This window comes from Sorghum bicolor, chromosome 6 (assembly GCF_000003195.3).
Source record: "Sorghum bicolor cultivar BTx623 chromosome 6, Sorghum_bicolor_NCBIv3, whole genome shotgun sequence".
Lineage (NCBI taxonomy): Eukaryota > Viridiplantae > Streptophyta > Magnoliopsida > Poales > Poaceae > Sorghum > Sorghum bicolor.
Window position 1 is genome coordinate 55,420,408 of NC_012875.2, and position 20,579 is coordinate 55,440,986.

A 20,579-nucleotide genomic window follows, 5' to 3' on the forward strand; every position below is an offset into this window, starting at 1 on the left:
ATTTCCAGCTAAACTGTGTAATTAGTTTTTATTTTCGTCTATATTTAATGTTTCATGTATGTGTCATAAGATTTGATGTGACAGAGAATCTTAAAAACTTTTTAGTTTTTAGGCTGAACTAATCAAGGCCTTCGTCACAAGCCACGGCGACCGCGCTAGTAGTACGTGCACTGCGGCGATGGCATGCTACCCGACATGAATGGGGTAGGACGTAATTTTCCAGGGTCAACGAGTAGTAAAAGCTGGGCCTGGGCACCTCTCGTGAAACGGAGACAGAGGAAGAGACGCCGGCATGGTGCATGGCCAATGATTCTAGCGTGGATACGTGTTAAAGTAGCGTCCAAGCGAGCCTGTCTCCCAGCTACTACGACCAGTACGAACGCTCACATGCGAGCGGAGCGGTGTGCACAGTGTCCTCACGAGCGGAGCCTCATCACGAAAGCATGTGTCTGTACGAGCTCGATTCATCATCATCATTCGATGATGCGTGTCCAAAGATCTCGACCACAGTACAGGTCGTTAGGGGCTTGATGACGTGTCCATGGGGGACGAACAGAGGTTCTAGCTCTAGGAAAGCTATAGGTGGGGTCCCTACATTTTGTAGCTGTGGGAAAAAGCCCGCGGGCGTCCCAGCTCGGCCCAGGCCCAGAAGAAGTCCAGCACGAATCACGGCACTGGCAAGTGTTTTGACATATGGGCCCAATCTGTCATTCGGTATATCACGGCTTGAATAGATATATTTCAGTTAAATTAGCAGGTGTGGATGTTGTTAGTTGTCACGTCTCAGCTTTGCTCTCTTCTAATTCGTACCGGAACTATGGCGCGCCGAGAAAAGTTTGGCGCCCCTCCGGTGCTTAGGCCTTGTTTAGTTCACCCGAAATTCAAAAAGTTTTCAAAAATCTCTGTCACATCGAATCTTGCGGCACATGCATGGAGCATTAAATATAGACGAAAACAAAAGCTAATCACACAGTTTTACTGTAAATCGCGAGATAAATTTTTTGACCCTAGTTAGTCTATGATTGGATAATATTTATCACAAATAAATGAAAGTGTTACAGTAGCGAAATCCAAAAAATTTTCATATCTAAACTACAGCATTTATTGCGAAAAGTTCGGCGCATGATTTTTCAAACGTAATTTGTTGCAACTCAGGAGAGTGGAATGTGCGTGGCTGTGGACTGTGGTCACGACAAAAAAAAAAAGTGCCTTGGCCCATGAGACCAGAAACCGTGCTAACCCGAGTAATCTATCTGTGCACTTGTGCAGGTGTAGCTCTGCAGTTAATGTAGGTTTAGGGCCTGTTTAGATTGGAGATAAAAAATTTTTGGGTGTTACATCGGATATGTCGGAAGAATGTCGGGAGAGGTTTTAGAAACTAATAAAAAAACAAATTACATAGCTCGTGAGGAAACTGCAAGACAAATTTATTAAGCATAATTAATCTGTCATTAGCACATGTGGGTTACTGTAGCACTTAAGACTAATCATAGACTAACTAGGCTTAAAAGATTCGTCTCGTTATTTTAAACCAAACTGTGTAATTAGTTTATTTTTTATTTATATTTAATGTTCCATACATGTGTCCAAAGATTTGATGGTATGGATAAAAAAATTTTAGGTGGTGAACTAAACAGAGCCTTAAGCAGATACTCACTCCGTCCCAGACCTATCCCTACTCTAAGGCCGTGTTTAGTTGATGAAGTGAAAAAATTTTCGATACTGTAGCACTTTCGTTTATTTGTTGTAATTATTGTCCAATTATAGACTAACTAGGCTCAAAAGATTCGTATCGTAAATTTTGACCAAACTGTGCAATTAGTTTTTATTTTTGTTTATATTTAATACTCCAAGCATGCGTCTAAAGATTCGATGTGACGGAGAATCTTGAAAACTTTTGAGTTTTTGGTTAGAAGTAAACAAGGCCTAGTTCCCCAAAAATTTTGCAAAATTTTTCAGATTCTCCGTCACATCGAATCTTTAGACGTATGCATGGAGTATTAAATATAGATAAAAAATAAAAACTAATTGCACAGTTTAGTCTGAATTGACGAGACGAATCTTTTGAGCCTAGTTAGCCCATGATTCAACAATATTTGTCAAACACAAACGAAATTGCTACAGTGCTCATTTTGCCAAAAATTTTGGAACTAAACAAGGCCCTAATAAGTGGACACAAAAATTAGGGCCTGTTTAGATTGGAGATGAAAATTTTTTGGGTGTCACATCGGAAGGATGTCGGGAGGAGTTTTTAGAAAGTAATAAAAAACAAATTACATAGCTCGTCAGGAAACTGCAAGACAAATCTATTAAGTATAATTAATCTGTCATTAGCACATGTGGGTTACTGTAGCACTTAAGGCTAATCATGGAGTAACTAGGCTTAAAAGATTCGTCTCGCGATTTGTAACCAAACTGTGTAATTAGTTTATTTTTTATGTACATTTAATGTTTCATGCATGTGTCCAAAGATTCGATAGGATGGATGAAAAAATTTTGGGTAGAAATCTAAACAGGGCCTTATATCTCTTGTGCTTCGCTTTCCCATGTAGGGTTACTCCAGCCTATGAGAGCAAGTATTATAATAGGCTGTAAGCTAGCTAAATGCTGAGGTGGAGGAGAGAAGAGAGGAGAGAGAGGAGAAGCAGGCTATAAGCTTACAGCCAACTTAGACACAGAAACCAAAAAACTTTATGAGAGATATAAGTAGACCATGTATTAATAGTGAATAACTAACTATTGTATGAGTGTGCTGAGAAGGTTGTAAGGAACCTTATAGCCAACAAGTGAGCTATATTATTAAACTTGCTCTGATATAAAGTATTGCTACTTGTAGGAATAGGACCTACTCATTGGGACACAGTTTAAATGTTTAAACATCATTTTTAGTGGGCTGTTGGAGCGTAAGAGGTTAGGACATAGGAGGCCATTCGAATATTCAAATCAACTGAATGTTTGCATATATAGGACTAACAATTACTCACTTAATCCCCATGCAAAGCGTGATCGTTGTGAGAGAAAAAAGACTGTTGCAACTAATTTATTGTTAGAGAAAAGCATTGTTCTATATAAAAAATAGTGTTGATAAATTCAAACGAACAAAGCTAAAATAAATAACTAGGTTTAACTATAGGACTTGTGCTGATAAAACTTTCTTAGATTTAACTAGGTTTGTACAAAATACTAGCAATATTTATATCTCCAACAAAGTTTAATACGAAAAATATTCAATGACCTATCTAACAATACTAATTATGCACCATAAATATTAATATTTTTCTTATATATATTTAGTCAAAGATAAAATATTTAACTTCTCAAGGATTGAGAATATCATTTTTTATAGGACAAAAGGAGTAATTGATTAATTTTTAGTTCACTATTTATGGTTTAGTTGTTAGCTCAGTAGTCCATATATATAGAAGTTAAAAGGATTTGTTGCTAGTCCTAGTCCATTCAAAGAGATTCCAAACTATAGACAAAATAAATAAAGAAATAGACTCCAAGCTATGCCAGCATGGAAAATACATCCATTCTAAATTGGTAGTTGTTCTGGAGTTTTTCGGTCCATCTGTTTCAAATTATACAATGAGATCTTCTAAAGTCGCACGCATCGACTTGTCTTTGTGGTCAATCATCTTAGCCATTTATTTGGGATCCAACCGTGACTCCATAGAACTCTGGAAGCCAGCTATTCTCACAGGCCAGGAGCCGACCTATCAGCCCAAGGGCGCGCAAGGGACCCTTTCTACCTCCGTTGTCGTCGCAGATCGTCGAATGGGCAATCCAATCCCCGACAAGCTACTAGACTAGTAGATGGGAGGGAAAACTCCCCCGTGACCGTGAGCAAGGTACCTATCCCTGGATGGGAATTCTCCATTGACATTCATTAATCGAGAACCGAAATTTTAGTTTGCATAATCATCTCTTGGAGCATTGTTTATTTGTTCACTTATTCTGGCATGTTCTTCAATTTATTTGTAGTTTATAAGATTGGTCTCAAAGCAAGTTTTCACGCGGGACTCGCCTTTCACTGCATATTTTTTTATTTCGCAAATGAGAGATTCGTCTGAACCCAGAGGTTTTTACCTGTATGCCATTATAAAAGATTGACCAAACCATGAGACCACTAAAAAGTTGTTTAACACCGCTGTGTACAATTTCATCTTCGGCTATACCCGTGTGACATTCCGTCCCTATTCCGTTCGTTTTCTTCCGTTTAAGGGATCTGACATGTGGGTTCAGGTAGCACAATGTCTTTCTTGTCCTTACATCATGAGTCTTGAGTCAGGGGCCACGGTGGGGCCGAGCACCTCCAGCTCGGGCACGGGCACGGGCACGGGGCACTGCACTCGCCGTCGGGGAACGGTGGTGGAGCAGAGCTTGGGCTCGCGCGGCTCGCGTGGCGTTTCATTCATGGATTGGGATTTCAAGATGCCGGTGTCCTGGGACCTGCCCGACCTAGAGCACGACGCCGTCGTGCCACAGCCGTCGCCCATCGCCGCCACAGCAGCCGCGGCTTCCCCCGCGGCGGCGTCGGGCATTGCCGCCGCAGCTGCTGCCGCGCCTCCCCACGCGCGGGGCGCCGAGCCGGGCGGAGTGCTCCGTCGACCTCAAGCTCGGCGGGCTCGGGCGAGTTCGGGGCGGTGGCCGACGGGACGAAGGAGCATGCGGCGGCTGCGCCATCCGCGCCGTCCGCGAGCCCGATGAAGCGCCCGCGCTCGGGCCCCGGAGGCGCCGCCGGGGCGCAGTGCCCGTCGTGCGCGGTGGACGGCTGCGTCTGGGTCGTCTCCAGGATGCAGGTCCAAGTCGACCAGTACCCGATCTGGTAAATTTACGGACCCATTGCGTCTCGTTCGATCGTCCGATCCTGTTCGCCGGCGGAGACGAGCGAGGCCGGCCGGCTTGCCGGCACGTCTGATCATGTCACACAGGCTTTTGTCCACCTGTCCCGTTGTTCCAGGGGGAGAGGTGCTGGACATCGACACCTGGGTGGGCTCGTCGGGGAAGAACGGCATGCGGCGGGACTGGCTCATCCGCGGCCGCAACTCCGGCGACGTCTTCGAATGGCCGCAACAAGGCAAGCCTGGGCCCTCGCGATCGAATGATCGCTTGTTCAACAATGAACGTAGGCATCGCCGGCCAGTGTTGCGCAACTGTTTGCTTCGCTGAAATTAGGCTTATGTTGTTACTTTTGCTGATTTGTAGTTGCTTTTGCTGATTAAGTCTAGAATAAAATCTGTCAATCGACGAGATCTGGATGCTCTTCGACAAGCACTGGTACTGGAAATTTGCAGTCAATGGCATTGAGGACAAGAAAATTTTGTTGTCAAGACCAAGTAGCTCAGAGGTATTCAAGTCTATTGTCAGGCCACTTAACTGCCGTTAGGCTTCAAAATGGACGGAATGACACACGGGTATAGCCGAAGATGAAGTTAGACACAGCGGTGCGAAACAACTTTGTAGTAGCTGTATAGTTTGGTAGATCTTTTATAACGGCACGTCGCGTCAAATGATCAGAGATGGTTGCGACTCCTGTCAAATGATGACCAGCTCACGTGACCAAGCCGCAGCCACCATCAATCGCGCGGTGCAAGGGAAGGGAGAGCAGAGCACCCGGAGGAGCAGGGAGGCGCTCGGTAGTTGGGGCCTTGGGGGACGACGACGGCGGCAGTTACGCTGCCGCCGATGCGCCGACAGGCTCTCTCAAGTCCCAATTGACGGGCCGGATGCGGGGTTGGCTGATTCCCCTGGCTGTCTGGACTCCAGAGCCCAGGCCACGAGGCCCACGACAACTGCTGCATCTGCTCCTGTTGGGTTTAACCGTAATACGGCCGTTGTTTTGACAACGTGCGTGCACATGGTATGGTTGCACTACACACGCATTATGGTGTACCCCTCCGACTCCGTAGACCGTAAGACGTACTGGAAGCCTAAGTTGGAATGAGATTAGGACACGGCGAATGAATTGTGGGCTCAACAACGTTAGCCCTGAGGTGAGAGCTCCATTTCACCTGCTCTTCAGTTGGCAAATTGAATGGGGCTTTCGGTACTACTATTACCGAAAGGAGTACTTGCCGAAAGGTGGTCTTTGAAAGGTTTGGTCCTGGGCCTGCTATAGTGCTATTACTCCACCTTCACAAAGTCTTGGCCTTTTGGTGAAATCAATGGAAGCCCAGTCTGGTTCTTTCATTGCAGAACCAGCCCAACTGTGCACGGAAAACAAAACAAACAAGGGCAAACAAAAACAAAAAAAGCTAACAAAATGAACCTTCATCAAAAGAAGGGAACAAACGAAGTCCCAAAGCATCACAAAGATTACTGCTTTATTCACTTCCTAAATTGCACGTTAGCCGCGGTTCACTTTTCTATCGACCTCATCTTAGCATGTTCTTTATTAAAAGAAAAATTAGCCATGACTCACTGACAACACAATCCACAATCCTGTCCCAAATCCAGGATAGATTACATCGAACATCTGTCCCAGAGATATCACAGATCATATCGCCTTATGCCCTTATAAGGCCTTGTTTAGTTCACCCTGAAATTCAAAAAGTTTTCAAGATTTCCTGTCACATCGAATCTTGTGGCACATGCATGAAGCATTAAATATAGACGAAAATAAAAACTAATCACACAGTTTGACTGTAAATCACGAGACGAATTTTTTGACCTTAGTTAGTCTATAAATGGACAATATTTACCACAAACAAACGAAAGTGCTACAGTTCCGAAAACTTTCAGTTTTCGGAACTAAACAAGGCCTAAGCCGAAATGAAGCATCACAACACCTATCCTAGATAAGACACCCAGGTTTTCAAAATAGATAAGACACCCTGGTTGCATTGCATCTATACAGCACTCGACGGTGCAGTGCAGTTCAGCTATGCGAGTCACTCGACGCCCTCGGCGGATTTCTGCGCCAGCAGGACGCCCAGGGTGATGGCGGAGGCGTAGAGCGCGTTGGGCATCTTGCGCACCACCTTGCCCACGCCGGGGACGCCCTCCGTCGCCCGCTTGGTCGCCATCGCCAGCGCCGGCGCCGCCACCAGCGTGATCAGCAGCTTCACGCTGATCGTGCACAGCGAGTCCGCGGTCAGCTTCCGGATGAACTCCGCGAACTCCTCGCGGTCCAGGAGCCCGTCCAGGTTCACGTCGTACTCCTGCGCGTTGCAGAAACCAAGCCAGTGATCACCACACTCGATTCGATTCAACTCAAGAGCTACCTGTAGCAGCTGAAGCAACGGGGATCTCGAGAAGGGAAAAATAATTACTTCTAGCCTTCCACAGCAAACAACTGACTTTGTGATTAATTAAACACACAAACCAAGAACACTTTGCTTCCAGTTCAAGGAACAACTGGAAGAACACGATGCTCGATTGACCATACTGAATGAAAACAACAAAATTGAAACGAAGGGGGAGACAGTGATTACATCCATCATGGCCTTGAGCTTCTCCTTGGACGGGGGATCGTGGTGCGGCCCTGGCAAGTACTTGTTGATGTCACTGCCACCAGCAAGAACAACAATAATAACCAATCAGTCAGAAATAGATAAAAAAACTGCAGAGTATTCAGAAAGAACACAGGATTCGCTCCGCTGTTGTACTTGTAGACGCAGAGGACGGCGATGTAGACCTCCTCGAATCTGAGGGCCTCCTTCTCGCGCTTCTGGGCGTCCTCCGTGAGGCGGTCGAACACCTTGTCGGTGATCTTCCTCACCTGGTGCTCCTTCCACCGCCGCCCTGCACCGATCCGATTCGTCGTTCATCTCCACCAACTCGACCGCGAATAAGATGCGAATCGACCGATAGGGGGTTAATGGGGCGGGTACCTTGAAGTTTGTCTTGGAGATTACCCCAGGCTTGTCCCATGGCCGGGCCGACGGCGGAGAGCTGGATGGGTCTCTGCAAAAGGGCGAGAGAAATAAAGGTATCTTGCGGAAGTTTGAGATTCTGGTTTAGCGGATCCCTAATCTAATCATGTGGACTGTGTCCATCTTCCCGTGAGAGTTTGCCAGTTTGGAGGTTTCTTAAAAGCGTGTGCTTTGCGTACCCGATTTATGGTACACAGAGATGCACCCAACGTACACTGTGATCGCACAGACGGCCTTGTTTAGTTTCCAAAATTTTTTTGTTTTGGGACACTGTAGTATTTTTGTTTTTATTTGATAAATATTATCCAATCATAGACTAACTAGGCTCAAAAGATTCATCTCACGACTTACAAACAAATTATGTAATTAGTTTTTATTTTTATCTATATTTAATGCTCTATACATATGCCGCAAGATTCGATAAAACGGAGAATCTTGAAAAAAAAAATGGCTATTTTTTGGGAACTAAACAAGGCCGTAGTCACACGAAATACTTTCCAATTTGGGGGTGAAAATAGAAAAGGAAAAAAATGCTAGAAAAGTTATTTTCTCAACCATAGTATTCTTATCTTCGCTTCGAGCAATCCCCTTGCTTATCAGAAACCTAATCCTATATACTAGCCCAAACAGACTCGCTTCGCTGCTCCGGACAGTGTGAAGGGTATATAAACAACGTTGAACAACATATTTATGAAAGGCAGCAACAAGAAGGAACAATGGGAAATAACATTTGAAAAAACATTAAGAGCAGTACCGAACATTGTTTAACACAATGATTGAAAATGTCGTGTATAGTAATTATAAAGAATGCTAAGTGGTGTTGCAATCGTTGAGAGGCCAGAGATTTATTCCTAAATATAGTGTTGCAATCGCTGAGAGGCCAACAATTTATTTTCTCACTTAAAGGAGCATAGATATTATACTAGTGAATTTTATCTTGCTTCTAGTTTTTTTTTTATCTTCCTAATACATACTAGTAACGCCTTGCACCTTGAGTTCTCTTCCTTCTTTGCATGTTTAGATGTATGTTTGCCTAGCCTTGCTTGGCTAAGCAAGGTTAATCTTGCCTATTGAGGTGAACAAATTTGGTGTTCTCTGCAGTTTCTCACAGAGCGAGATGAGACTAGCTTCTTCAGCAATGTTTAGTTTCCAAAAAATTTCAAGATTCTCTGTCACATTGAATCTTTGGTCGCTGTCGACGAAAGCTGGTCGGCAGTCTACCTTGGGGTATACCCACGGTAGTAGTTTATCGGTAGACGGTGCGCAAACTACGAACTCGATGGTGACGCAAGACTCGGACAAGCTTTTTATCCAGGTTCGGCCGCCGAGTTGGCGTAATACCTACGTCCTGCGTCTGGTTGTATTGATTTGTGTTGAGAGAATCGTATGTCCTAGGGGGGTCCCTTGCCTCTCCTTATATAGTCTGAAGGGCAGGGTTACAGATCTGGAAACTAATCCTAGTCGGTTACAATTGTCATAGATAGTTCGATATCAATTCCTATTCTAACCGACTAGAATCCTGCTTGATCTCCACATCTTGCTTCCTTGCGCGAAACTCCAGGTTGTCGGATCAAGCCTTGAACTCGTCTCGTAATGGGCCAAGCCTCCTGGCCGAAGTCTAGCCGTAAGGGTATAGGGGTTTATACCCCCACAGCTAGTCCCCGAGCACCATGTATTGTGATGTAACACGCCGTCTTGAGCTTCTTCGATCAGTGAGACTTGACGTCTTCAATAAGTGGGAAAGTCGCCCAAACAGTTGCAACGGTTCTTTGACCAACTCAAAAGACAGTTGATCAACATTGACATCGAAGAAGCGAGTTGTTCGAAGAATGCATGGTGCTCTAAATTAAAAAAGATTTCTTTCCTGGTGAAGTGTGCCCACTTTACTTTTTTGAAAGGTATAAACATCAAAAAATCAAGCATATTCACCGCAAGATGAAGTGTGCCCACTTAGTCCCCGAGCCTGGTAGTAGGTGACGTAGGCACGTGGTGCCAGGGTCAAAATAAAAGTCCTCAAAGAAATTCTGTAACTGAGATGCATCGCCAGATGCATCGTACCGATGTAGTCCCCGAGCTTGCTGGAAGGCGAAGTATGAGCCTTGTAGCAAGGTCTAAAAAATTGAATTTACCAGTCCCCGAGCATATCATGCTCGTCTGCAATTGAATAGACTAATCAACCAGTCTCCGAGCATATAACGCTCGGTGGTCGGTACAGTCCCCGAATTCTCAAATTGGTGGGCAGGTCGACCAGTCCCCGAGCGTATAGTGCTCGGTGGTCGGTGCAGTCCCCAAGTTTTTAAATTGGTGAGCTGGTCGACCAGTCCCCGAGCGTATAGTGCTCGGTGGTCGGCACAGTCCCCGAGCACGGCGTAGGGACCGGTGGACAAGTCCCCGAGCGTGGTTGGGAACGTAAACGTGCTCGGTGGTCGGCACAGTCTTCGAGCACAGCATAGAGAGTAGTCGACAAGTCCCCGAGCGTGGTTGGGAACGTAAACGTGCTCGGTGGTCGGAGCAGTCCCCGGGCACAGCGTAGGGAATAGTCGACGAGTCCCCGAGCGTAGCTTGTCGACTGGGCCAAACCCCTGAAAAATAAATATAAAGAATAGGTAGTACATGATGTATAAATAAACTTTAGATAAAAATCAGTACTGAGATAAGTTTTAGATTTTTTGTTATAAAATTAGCACGAGTAGTTAATTCGTCCTAGAGCTTGTACCAGCTCTGGTCTAGCCAACAATCAGCATGAGGTGCGGAACCTAGACACGCGTGGGATTGCCAGCCTCGCCAGAGAGCTACTGCCGACCACCCGGAACGCAGAGGGCGGATCTCATGCACGTGTAGGGAGGAGTCGGAGACAGTACCGGCTCTGGAAAGCTCGTGTAGGAGAAAAAACTAGTCGGCTAAAAAAGTTGTTTTGAAGAATAATAATATTAAAAATATTATGCCAAAAATAAATAAAATATTAGAAGTGTACTTATCTTTGAAAGAAAGTCTAGTCGGTGACGACAAAATTGTCCGGCCCTCGAGCTTTTCGACTTGTCATGACGGTGGTCGCTGTTGTCATAGCGTCGTTCTTCGCGGCGATTATTATTGCGACTGGTGGTCAAAGCAAGTAGGCCAAACAATTCGGTCGATGGCCCGAGCAGGTCGGTGTTGTCGATCTGCCTCCCTTTGTAGCAGGGAAGCGTGCGACGCGTTGTCGGCGTGGTCGGAAACATTGCTGGTGTGGTCGAAGTCGTAGCCAGCGTGGTTGGAGCTGCAGCCGACGTCGGTGAAGAAGTGATCGGCACAGATTGGATCTACGCCTCCTTCGCGGTCGTGGTGGTGAAGCTGTTGAAGCTGACGGTGAACGTGAAGCCGCCCGCCATGGCCACGAAGTTTGGGATGATGGCCATCTTGTTCGCCGGAAAAGTTGCACGCACACCCCCTACCTGGCGCGCCACTGTCGACGAAAGCTGGTCGGCAGTCTACCTTGGGGTATACCCACGGTAGTAGTTTATCGGTAGACAGTGCGCAAACTACGAACTCGATGGTGACGCAAGACTCGGACAAGCTTTTTATCCAGGTTCGGCCGCCGAGTTGGCGTAATACCTACGTCCTGCGTCTGGTTGTATTGATTTGTGTTGAGAGAATCGTATGTCCTAGGGGGGTCCCTTGCCTCTTCTTATATAGTCTGAAGGGCAGGGTTACAGATCTGGAAACTAATCCTAATCGGTTACAATTATCATAGATAGTTCGATATCAATTCCTATTCTAACCGACTAGAATCCTGCTTGATCTCCACATCTTGCTTCCTTGCGCGAAACTCCAGGTTGTCGGATCAAGCCTTGAACTCGTCTCGTAATGGACCAAGCCTCCTGGCCGAAGTCTAGCCATAAGGGTATAGGGGTTTATATCCCTACAGTCGCATGCATGGAGCACTAAATATAGACGAAAATAATAACTAATTGCACAGTTTACCTGTAATTTGTGAGATGAATCTTTTGAGCCTAGTTACTCCGTGATGAGACAATGTTTGTCAAATAAAAACGAAAGTGCTACAGTAGCCAAAAACTAAAATTTTTGTGAACTAAACAAGGCCGAGTGAGTTTCCTTGCCCTGGGCTTTCCTACCACCTATCCTCCATTAGTTGGGCCTTGTTTACTTCCACCCAAAATCCAAAAATTTTTCAAGATTCTCCGTCACATCAAATCTTTAGACGCATACATGGAGTATTAAATATAAACGAAATTTAAAACTAATTGCACAGTTTGGTCGAAATTTACGAGAGGAATCTTTTGATACTAGTTAGTCTATGATTGAACAATAATTACCACAAATAAACGAAAGTGCTACAGTATCTCGAAAAAATTTCGTTGGGGAAGTAAACAAGGCCTTGGTATCCTTTGCAACTGTGCCCACAAAAGATGATAGGTTTCCTAGCCTTGTGTAGGCGAGTTCATATCAAATTTTTTTGGTAAAGGAATAAACATCCGACTTCATCCCTTGTGACCAAGAGAATTAGGCAAATTATGCATCAGTTTAGATCAAAATCAAATATATCCAACACAAATTAATCTCAATTCTATCATCGGAGACGAGAGTTTGAGTGAATAAAACAAAATTCACCTGTGGACTAGCCTTACTTTTTTAGGAAAAAAAAAGAGATAATTCCTTGGCGCATGCTGCAATTGCTTAAAGAGCTTGTTTGATTGGAGAGCTCAACAACTTGCCTGATAAAAAAGCGGTGCCTGTGAGTTGCCCGAAAAATTGATGATTTTTGCCTGGTGAGGTAATTTTAAAGGATATTGGTTGGAGGCCTATGCTTGGAAACACTAATTAAGATATACAACTAGTGTGTATTAATCTTGTATATTGTTGTAAGGCTAGTCTTAGTGCATGTTTTATGATAGTGTCATGCACATTAAATAGGGTGTCACATAAACAAAATTGCTGACTTGGCAGAGTCATTAAATGAATGAGTTTCATCACATGAGAGAGAAGTTTCATCGCCATGAAACTCATATGACTCGTTTACTTAGAGTAAGTATTATAGTAGGCTGTAAGTCAGGCCTTGTTTAGTTCCAAAAATTTTTGCAAAATATGAATAGTAGCACTTTCGTTTGTATTTGACAAATATCGTCTAATTATAAACTAACTAGATTCAAAAGATTCGTCTCATCAATTCCGACTAAACTGTGTAATTAGTTTTTATTTTTATCTATATTTAATACTCCATGTATACGTCTAAAGATTCGATGTGACGGAGAATATGAAAAATTTTGCAAATTTTTTGAGGAACTAAACAAGGCCTCAGCTAAATGTTGAGGTGGAGGAGAGAGAAGAGGAGAGAGAGTAAAAGCAGGCTGTAAGCTTACAGCCGGCTCAGACACAAAAACCAAGAAAGTCTATGAGACAGACAAGTGGGCTATATATTAATAGTGATGAGCTAACCATTATATAAGTGGGTTGCAAGAAGGCTATAAAGAAATCTTACAGCCAGCAGCTGATCGTATTATAATACTTGCTCTTAGTTTATAGTCTTGGTAACCGTGTCATGAAACTATGCATTAAGACTGGCCTAATTATTTATAGAGAATTGTATATATTTAAGTCGGATAGCCAATTTGTGTTGTCACAACGTTGCCTGTAATTTTGAGAAAAAAAAACATTGAGACCGGATGGTGCTAATCACCTCCATTAATGCCAGGCGTCCAGAAACGTGTGCAGGGAGCCAGGGCCGGTTGGTTTAGATTGTTAAAGTTTAGTGTCCGTCACATCGAATGTTTGAATACATATATAAAATATTAAATATACACTATTTATGAAACTAAAAATACAACTAGAGAGTAATTTACGAGATGAATCTTTTAAATCTAATTACTATATGATTAGATATTAATTGTCAAATAAAATAAAAATACTCCAATACCTATTAAACTTTAACAACACAAACCAAACACTCAATCCACCAAGCCAGGCAGCAGGATCGGGTTGCATCACAGACAGCGTCCAGTCCAGGCAGCTGCTCCTGCCTCCTGGGGATAGCATCCAAACATGCCCACGCTAGGCAGTGGGCAGATGTGCGTGCACCAGCGCTTCAAATCATATTTTCTGAGAACACTTTGCACTGGTACAAATGCCATCACAATCATTTGTATACGTGCCATTCAGACGCCAATCGCCTTGTAATAATTTACTAGTTAATAGTACATCGTTCTCTATCAGACTTTGATCCTATCACCACAAAGCAGCAGAGCTGTATAATGTGACGGACCATATGCTGATATCCGTGAGAGCCAGTGAAAGCGAAACCTCCAGCGCCTCGAGGCGATTCCGGTGATCGGTTTCACTCCCTCTGCTTGCCCAGCCGGACGTCCTGCAGGAGCATGAGCCCGACGGAGAAGACGGTGGCGAGCAGCGGCGTGGGCACCTGCTCCACGGCGTCGCTTATCCTCGGCACCTGCCTGGCGGCGTTCTTGGCCGTCACGGCGAGCAGCGGCGCGCCCAGGATCGCGACGGCGGCCTTGTTCGCGAGCACCAGCCGCAGGTCCTTGTGCACCCACTCGAGGATCAGCTCCTGGAACTCGGTGAACAGTATCGTTTTCTTGTCGTGGTACAACTGCAGTTGGCGGAGAGCAAAGCGATGGATTAGTTTAGTTTTTGATTGGGCTGATCTCTTTCACTACCCGGACGGCCCAAAAAACTCAAGGATGAAACATGCATGCATTCTCTCCCGACCTGATGGCCCAGTAAGGCCGAGCGGTTGATGGCCCAATTTCCGCCCCACCAGGTCAGGTAGCGAACAGGCACATCGGCATCAGCCAGGCAGCCAGTCGCGCCGTTTTTCTTTTCTCTTCCCGTCTCTCCTCATTTTCCCCAACAACTCCAAATCCTGGCGCGGTGGGCGGCGAACTCGTGACTCTAGGCTAGCGCCTCAGCGGCCGGCGGGGTGCGTGCTTCGGACGGCAGGCCGGTGAGGCTGTGACCCAGTGTGCGCATTGGCACCATGGGCATGGGATGCACAGCACAGCCGCACATGGCATGAAGCTTTATGGATTGACCGATTGCGGCTTCTGAAGTCAATTTTGTAAGTTCAAATTGGGTCTACTGGCTTCCCATAATCTCATTCAATATATTGTGGATTGCAATTTATTAATCACTTGTAAACTAAAACGAGGGGAGTCTGAATGTAATAGTCTGTTCGTTTGAACTTATCTATTAAATTTGTCAGCCATTCAACAAAAAAAATTAGCGAAAATTATTTTAACCATAACTTATCAGCTAAGCAAATAGACTTTAAATTATTGGCTTTCTTATTTAGCACTATTTTAATAGTATTTTTCAGTGAGTACTTTTCAGCGAACAAGCATTATTTTATTTTACATGAAGAGAAAAAGGGTGGGGCTACAAATTACAGGGTTTTCTATCTATGAATATGAATAAATATATAAAATCATGGTCAATTATGTGTTATACAGTGTTTCCTATCTATTAACCAGTTACGTCTATATGGTTAAATAGTTGTAGTTTTTTTTTCCGCTCCCTATTTTGCCAGGCTGCGCGCCTCCCCTGCGCTGCCCGCTCTCGAGGACCGTCTGCGCCGCTCCCTCATCGACGCACACAGCGACGGCGCAGGCAACTGCCGGTTCTTCCTTCCCTAGAAATAATAATAATAAAAAAAAAAACGTTCTTTCCCTCGCAATCTCGGTCGCCCCCCTGCTACATGTGCTACCTCGCCGCCCGCCGGGGAGAGGCTTTCCGGCCAGGGAAAGGTACGTCGCATAGCGAAACTTGGAACCATACCTTCATTTTCTCGGCGATGGTGTTCAGGCAAGGAGGGTCCTTGTGAGGGCCGGCTAACTGCTTGTTGATTGAACTGGCGAAATCGAAAATGGGGAAGAGTAGTCAGCACAGACAAATTAGCGATCTAATACTGAAGCGATTACTAACAGTAATAAGCAACGGCGATCTCACTTGTAAACCATGAGGGTGGCGACGTGGAGGGAGTTGATGTCCAGGAGCCCCGTGTTCTTGTCCGCCAGGTCCTCGAAGACTTTCTTGCAAATTCTTTCGACATCAGACTTGCCTGCAAGCATGGATGAACCTTCTCGTGAGCAGAGGGGAGCAGAGAGACCAATGTAACAAGAGGTTACAGAAATGGCGATGGCGAGAGATGCGCGTGCAGGGCCAGGAGACGTGGTTACCGCGTGCTCTGTCCCACGCGCGACCGAAGAAGTTAGACTTGGACGAGGACGACGACATCGTTAGCTCTCTCGATCTGTATCGATGGCGGCCGGGAGGATCGGAGGCAACCACACGACGAGTGGGAGAAGAGGAGAGGGAGCGCCTACGGTGGTAGCGATATCGATGTGGCGGAATAGATTTTCTGATGTCTGACGAAGAGGTCGCTTCGCTTGCAGGGAAGGGCAGAATCAGAAGGCTGTAGCTGTGGACCGGCTAATGGCGTCTCTGTCCTGTGCTGCCTGTGCTTATCATCATCTCCCTTCCTGCCGGCGATAGCGCTACTGCTTTCCTTGCTCCTTCGAGCAGTTCAGCCCCTAGAATAATAAATCATGGATTCCTTCCTTACCTTTTGTCTGACAAACACCTGCTTCAGGATCAAACTTGGGACCTAGTCCTGACCGCTGGAAGCGGAAGCATCAAGCAAGCCTTAACAGCTTTCGATTCCCATTTGTCTTAAGGAAGATGGATAAAACACCGAAGGTGATATCCATATCTTCGTCCTGCAACAACGACGGTAAGTTTCCGCTCCAGTCTTGTACTCTTGTTATTTACTGTCTTTGCTGTCTCTACTTTTTTTTTTCTTTTTGGGGAATGGGAGACGTTGGGCTTAATCTACAATTCTTACTGTAATTTTCAAATGGAATGCCAGAAGAAACAGGGATGGAGAAAGTGTGGTCTGATCTGCATGCGCTCAAGAAGCTATACGGGCTGCTTCAAAGGGTGAGAACAAGTCCAAAAAACAAATCTCAGTTCTTTTAGCCAAAATCGACTCAAAAGGAAGCGCTGCGATTTTGATGTTTTTTTTCTTCCTGCTAACGCGCTTGGTGCGTGTATTTCATTAAAAGGGAAGCTGCGATTTTGATGTCATAGTTCCTTGTTTTTGTGTGTGTGGTGGTAGAGAAATATGTTTGCAATTCTGAAGCATATATGATGGCAAGTTTAATTTGTTCTTATATTTGTGCAGTTAGATGAGACGTCCAGGGCCCTTCTGAAGAAGCTGCTTGATGATGCTACACGCCAAGCTCTCCTGAAGCAGGCAAATGTAATTTGTTACCGTGCCATTACTTGTAAACTGCGTCACCTTCTCAGCAATTTTTTTATGGAGTACCTTACGTACCGTACAACATTTTGCAGCCTCTTACTGCTGCTTCTGATTCGGTGATTCCGTTTTCTCTTGGTTTGACGTCTCCAAAGAAAATGGATCAAACAGCATCGCCGAGTTCATCATTTCTTAACAACGGTTAGTTGCTGAACCAATCTTTGCTCTTTGCTGTCCTTTTGGGGAAAAGGGGGGATAAAGAATTAAAGATACATGTCTGTGTGACAATAAGTTCAGTTATTCATTTCTTATTCTGATTTTGAAATGAAATTGCCAGAAAAAACAGAGATGGAGCAAATTTTGTCTGATCTGGAGGCGCTCACAAAACTGTACAGCCTGCTTCACAAGGGTCCGGCAGATGAAAATGTAAGAAATTTGATTATGCCTTCGCTGCTATGTCTTGTGGAGAACTAAGAAAAATCAGGAATAGATTTCGTTTTTTTAGTACAAACTGTGTTCTATCTGAAGAATGAAAGAACTAAGTTTAGGCATGGTAAACCGAAGCAATAGCTCGATCTACACTTCTACTTTCAATATCTAACTGCAAGGATGAGACAATATTGGAGCAAAAAACGAACCAAGCCCTTTCAGCGTTTATTCTGCGAGGTAAACAATCGCAAGTTTAATTTGTTGTTACTTTTGTGCAGTTAGACGTTGCATCCATGGCTGTTCTGATGAAGATACTAGAAGATGCTACCCAGGAGGCTGTCCGGAGGCAGGCAAAGGTAACCTATTTGCTTTTTGTACCATTAGTTACAGACGGCCACACCTACAGCCCTATTTTCTGGTCAAATGCCAATGAAAATCAAATTTAAAATGTGCCTTTCTGCAGATTCTATCAGGTTCTCTAGTGTCCCCTGCGCTAGAGAGAAAGCTCTCCATGCGATCAGACTGCCAGACACAGCATGCCGATCCGCGCCTGAGGCCAGTGGCCTCACCCAGACCTAGCCTCCTGGCCAGTGAGCAATCGCGCCGGCTAAACCTGCAACATTCTACAGTGTCACGCCGATCCGGCCTCCACGGCGACGGCCATAATCGCCATGCAGCGGAAGAGCCTCCCCTTGCTCGGCTAAACCTGCAACATTCTACAGTGTCACGCCGATCCGGCCTCCACGGCGACGGCCATAATCGCCATGCAGCGGAAGAGCCTCCTCTTGCTCGGCTAAACCTGCAACATTCTACAGTGTCACGCCGATCCGGCCTCCACGGCGACGGCCATCGCCATGCAGCGGAAGAGCCTCTGTCCCTTGCTCGCCTCGCCTCCAAGTGCTCGTCGAGAACCGCATTGCCGGCACGGCACCGTCCAAGCCAAGAGCAGCGGCACTCCAGCCTCAGCCTCCCCCGTTTCCCCGCAGATGGAACGTCGAGACATGGCACGGTGACCGGAGGTACTCGGCTTGCCGATCGCCGGGACAGCATCTGTCGCAGCTCCTGCCGTGGTGACCAGTGGTCGCTGGAACGCAGCAGCATCAGCAGCAGGAGCAGCAGCCGGCGTTCCGTGTCACGGGAGCTGTCTCTGGGTCCGTCGTCAAGGCGGCATGGCCGCGCCATCCCGCGGCACGTCGAAGCCGAGAGCTCCTCCTCGGTGCATCTCTTCGAGAGGCTGGACTCTGGGTTGTCCCTGAGCATGACGTCGCGTCGTCATGGCGTGGAGCATGGCGGACGCGGCGTGGCTACGCCGGAACGCTCTTCCTCGAGCAACACGATGGCAACCATACAGAGCCGCATCAGACCAAGCAACAATCACCGATCTGCAGCAGAAGAAAGGAGGACTTCGCGCGGGAGGCAACAAGGCAGCGACGTTTCCAGCGCGGACATGTACAGCAGCAGAAGCATGTCCAGCGGCAGCAGAAGCTCATGGGGCGCCGCCAGCCGGTCTGCCTCCACGAGCCCGGTGGCGTCGCCGGCGCCGCGTGCTTTTGCTAATCCCTACTTCTACTCGCCGCCGGTGATGGCGCCACGGGGCATTGCGCCGCCGTTGATGACACGGGGCATTGCGCCGCCGGTGTACGCACCTGAGGTGTCGCGCTCAATGAGGAGGCGACGTCGGCAGGAAATCCTGGAGAAGCGGGTGGCGCGGCTGCGGATGCTCAAGGACAAAATCGCCACGGTGTTCCATCACCGCCACGACCAGCACCAGCACCAGCACCACCACCTCGGGGGCGGCCAGGAGGCTGGCCCCTCGTCCAGGAGCGTCGTCCGCGGCGCAGGCCACCTCAACTCGCCGTGGCAGTACCTTACGAGCATGTTCCACCGCGCTAAAGGCAAATACAAGAATACTAGGAGCCGGACGGTGGTAGGCGTGCCGGAGAAGAAGAGGCGCGGTGGTGGCGGCGGCGGGAACATGCACGCGCTATTCGATGCGGTGCAGCGGCATTTGAAGGGCAAGCGGAGGGCACCGGCGGGCTTAAAACTGAGGAGGAAGGCCAGCCGGGTGCGGGCCAAGAAGATACAACATTGGTGGCAGCGGGGCATGGCAAGGGTGACGGCGGGCAGTAGACCACGGCACCGTTTAGGGCATGGAAAGGCAGGGTGGCTGTAGGTCCTTTTACTTGGTCATTGCCACTCCATATTCACTTCCGGTTGTTTCATGAACTTACAACATGTTTCAGTGTTAATGTTAATAGAACACCGACACCTAAAGTTGACAAGTAGGGTGTGGGTGTTTCACTGTTATGTAAATGTAGCTGAGTAGCTCTGATATGATAAAGGTCACCCCGTTTCTCGGCTAACTGTTTATATTGGGTTCTGATTTCGGTCCGTTGTAATTTGGTTGGATTTTCTAGATAGATGGTTTCTGTTGGTTCTCATAAGGCTAGTCTCAATGCATGTTTCATGAGAATGTCATACACATTAAATAGGGTGCCACATAAGCAAAATTGCATACTTGACAGCGTCATTAAATGAAGGAGTTTCATCAGATGAGAGAGAAGTTTCATCCCATAAAACTTACGTGGCTCGGTTACCTAGTTCATATATCTAGTTTATAGTCTTGGTAATGCATTAAGACTGGCCTAAGTCAGCTTGTGATGAACTCTTGTCGTTCAGTTCCCAGCTCACTATATACTTGCCATTTGCAGAGGAACACGGTTTTTCTACCTTTAAGCACACATGCTCTCACTCTCTCACCCATTAAATTTACGTTGAGAAGTGTGTAAACATACTGTATTAAAATATGTGTTTGTATAATTTTTAATGCGAATCTAATAGTTGGAAGGGTGAGAGCATGTGGTCTTAAGGAAAAAAAAAACTTTACCATTTGTGGAGAGACCAAGAACATGATGCTTTTCGATGCATTCATTATGTTTCTATTTTTTATTGCAATTTCGAACGGGAATGACAGAGGAAATAGGGTTGGAGCATGTTTTGTGTGATCC

At 46.1% G+C, this 20,579-nt stretch overlaps 3 protein-coding genes across 3 annotated transcripts; 1 reads left to right on the forward strand and 2 right to left on the reverse strand.

The window, feature by feature from the left end:
- On the reverse strand, positions 6,819-7,991 carry LOC8063922. The gene is made up of 4 exons (XM_002448415.2): positions 7,836-7,991; positions 7,611-7,746; positions 7,437-7,509; positions 6,819-7,163 (listed from the first exon to the last, which is right to left on the reverse strand). Exons 1-4 carry the CDS (start codon positions 7,873-7,875, stop codon positions 6,894-6,896), a joined length of 519 nt encoding a protein of 172 aa, XP_002448460.1. The 5' UTR covers positions 7,876-7,991; the 3' UTR covers positions 6,819-6,893.
- On the reverse strand, positions 13,832-16,381 carry LOC8072278. The gene is made up of 4 exons (XM_002448416.2): positions 16,064-16,381; positions 15,834-15,945; positions 15,663-15,735; positions 13,832-14,478 (listed from the first exon to the last, which is right to left on the reverse strand). The coding sequence occupies exons 1-4, from the start codon at positions 16,119-16,121 to the stop codon at positions 14,206-14,208; spliced, it is 516 nt and encodes a 171-aa protein (XP_002448461.1). The 5' UTR covers positions 16,122-16,381; the 3' UTR covers positions 13,832-14,205.
- On the forward strand, positions 16,758-19,966 carry LOC8072279 (protein KOKOPELLI). Its single transcript, XM_021464134.1, has 8 exons — positions 16,758-16,823; positions 17,068-17,145; positions 17,238-17,342; positions 17,470-17,568; positions 17,850-17,927; positions 18,035-18,191; positions 18,378-18,702; positions 19,243-19,966. The coding sequence occupies exons 1-8, from the start codon at positions 16,764-16,766 to the stop codon at positions 19,742-19,744; spliced, it is 1,404 nt and encodes a 467-aa protein (XP_021319809.1). The 5' UTR covers positions 16,758-16,763; the 3' UTR covers positions 19,745-19,966.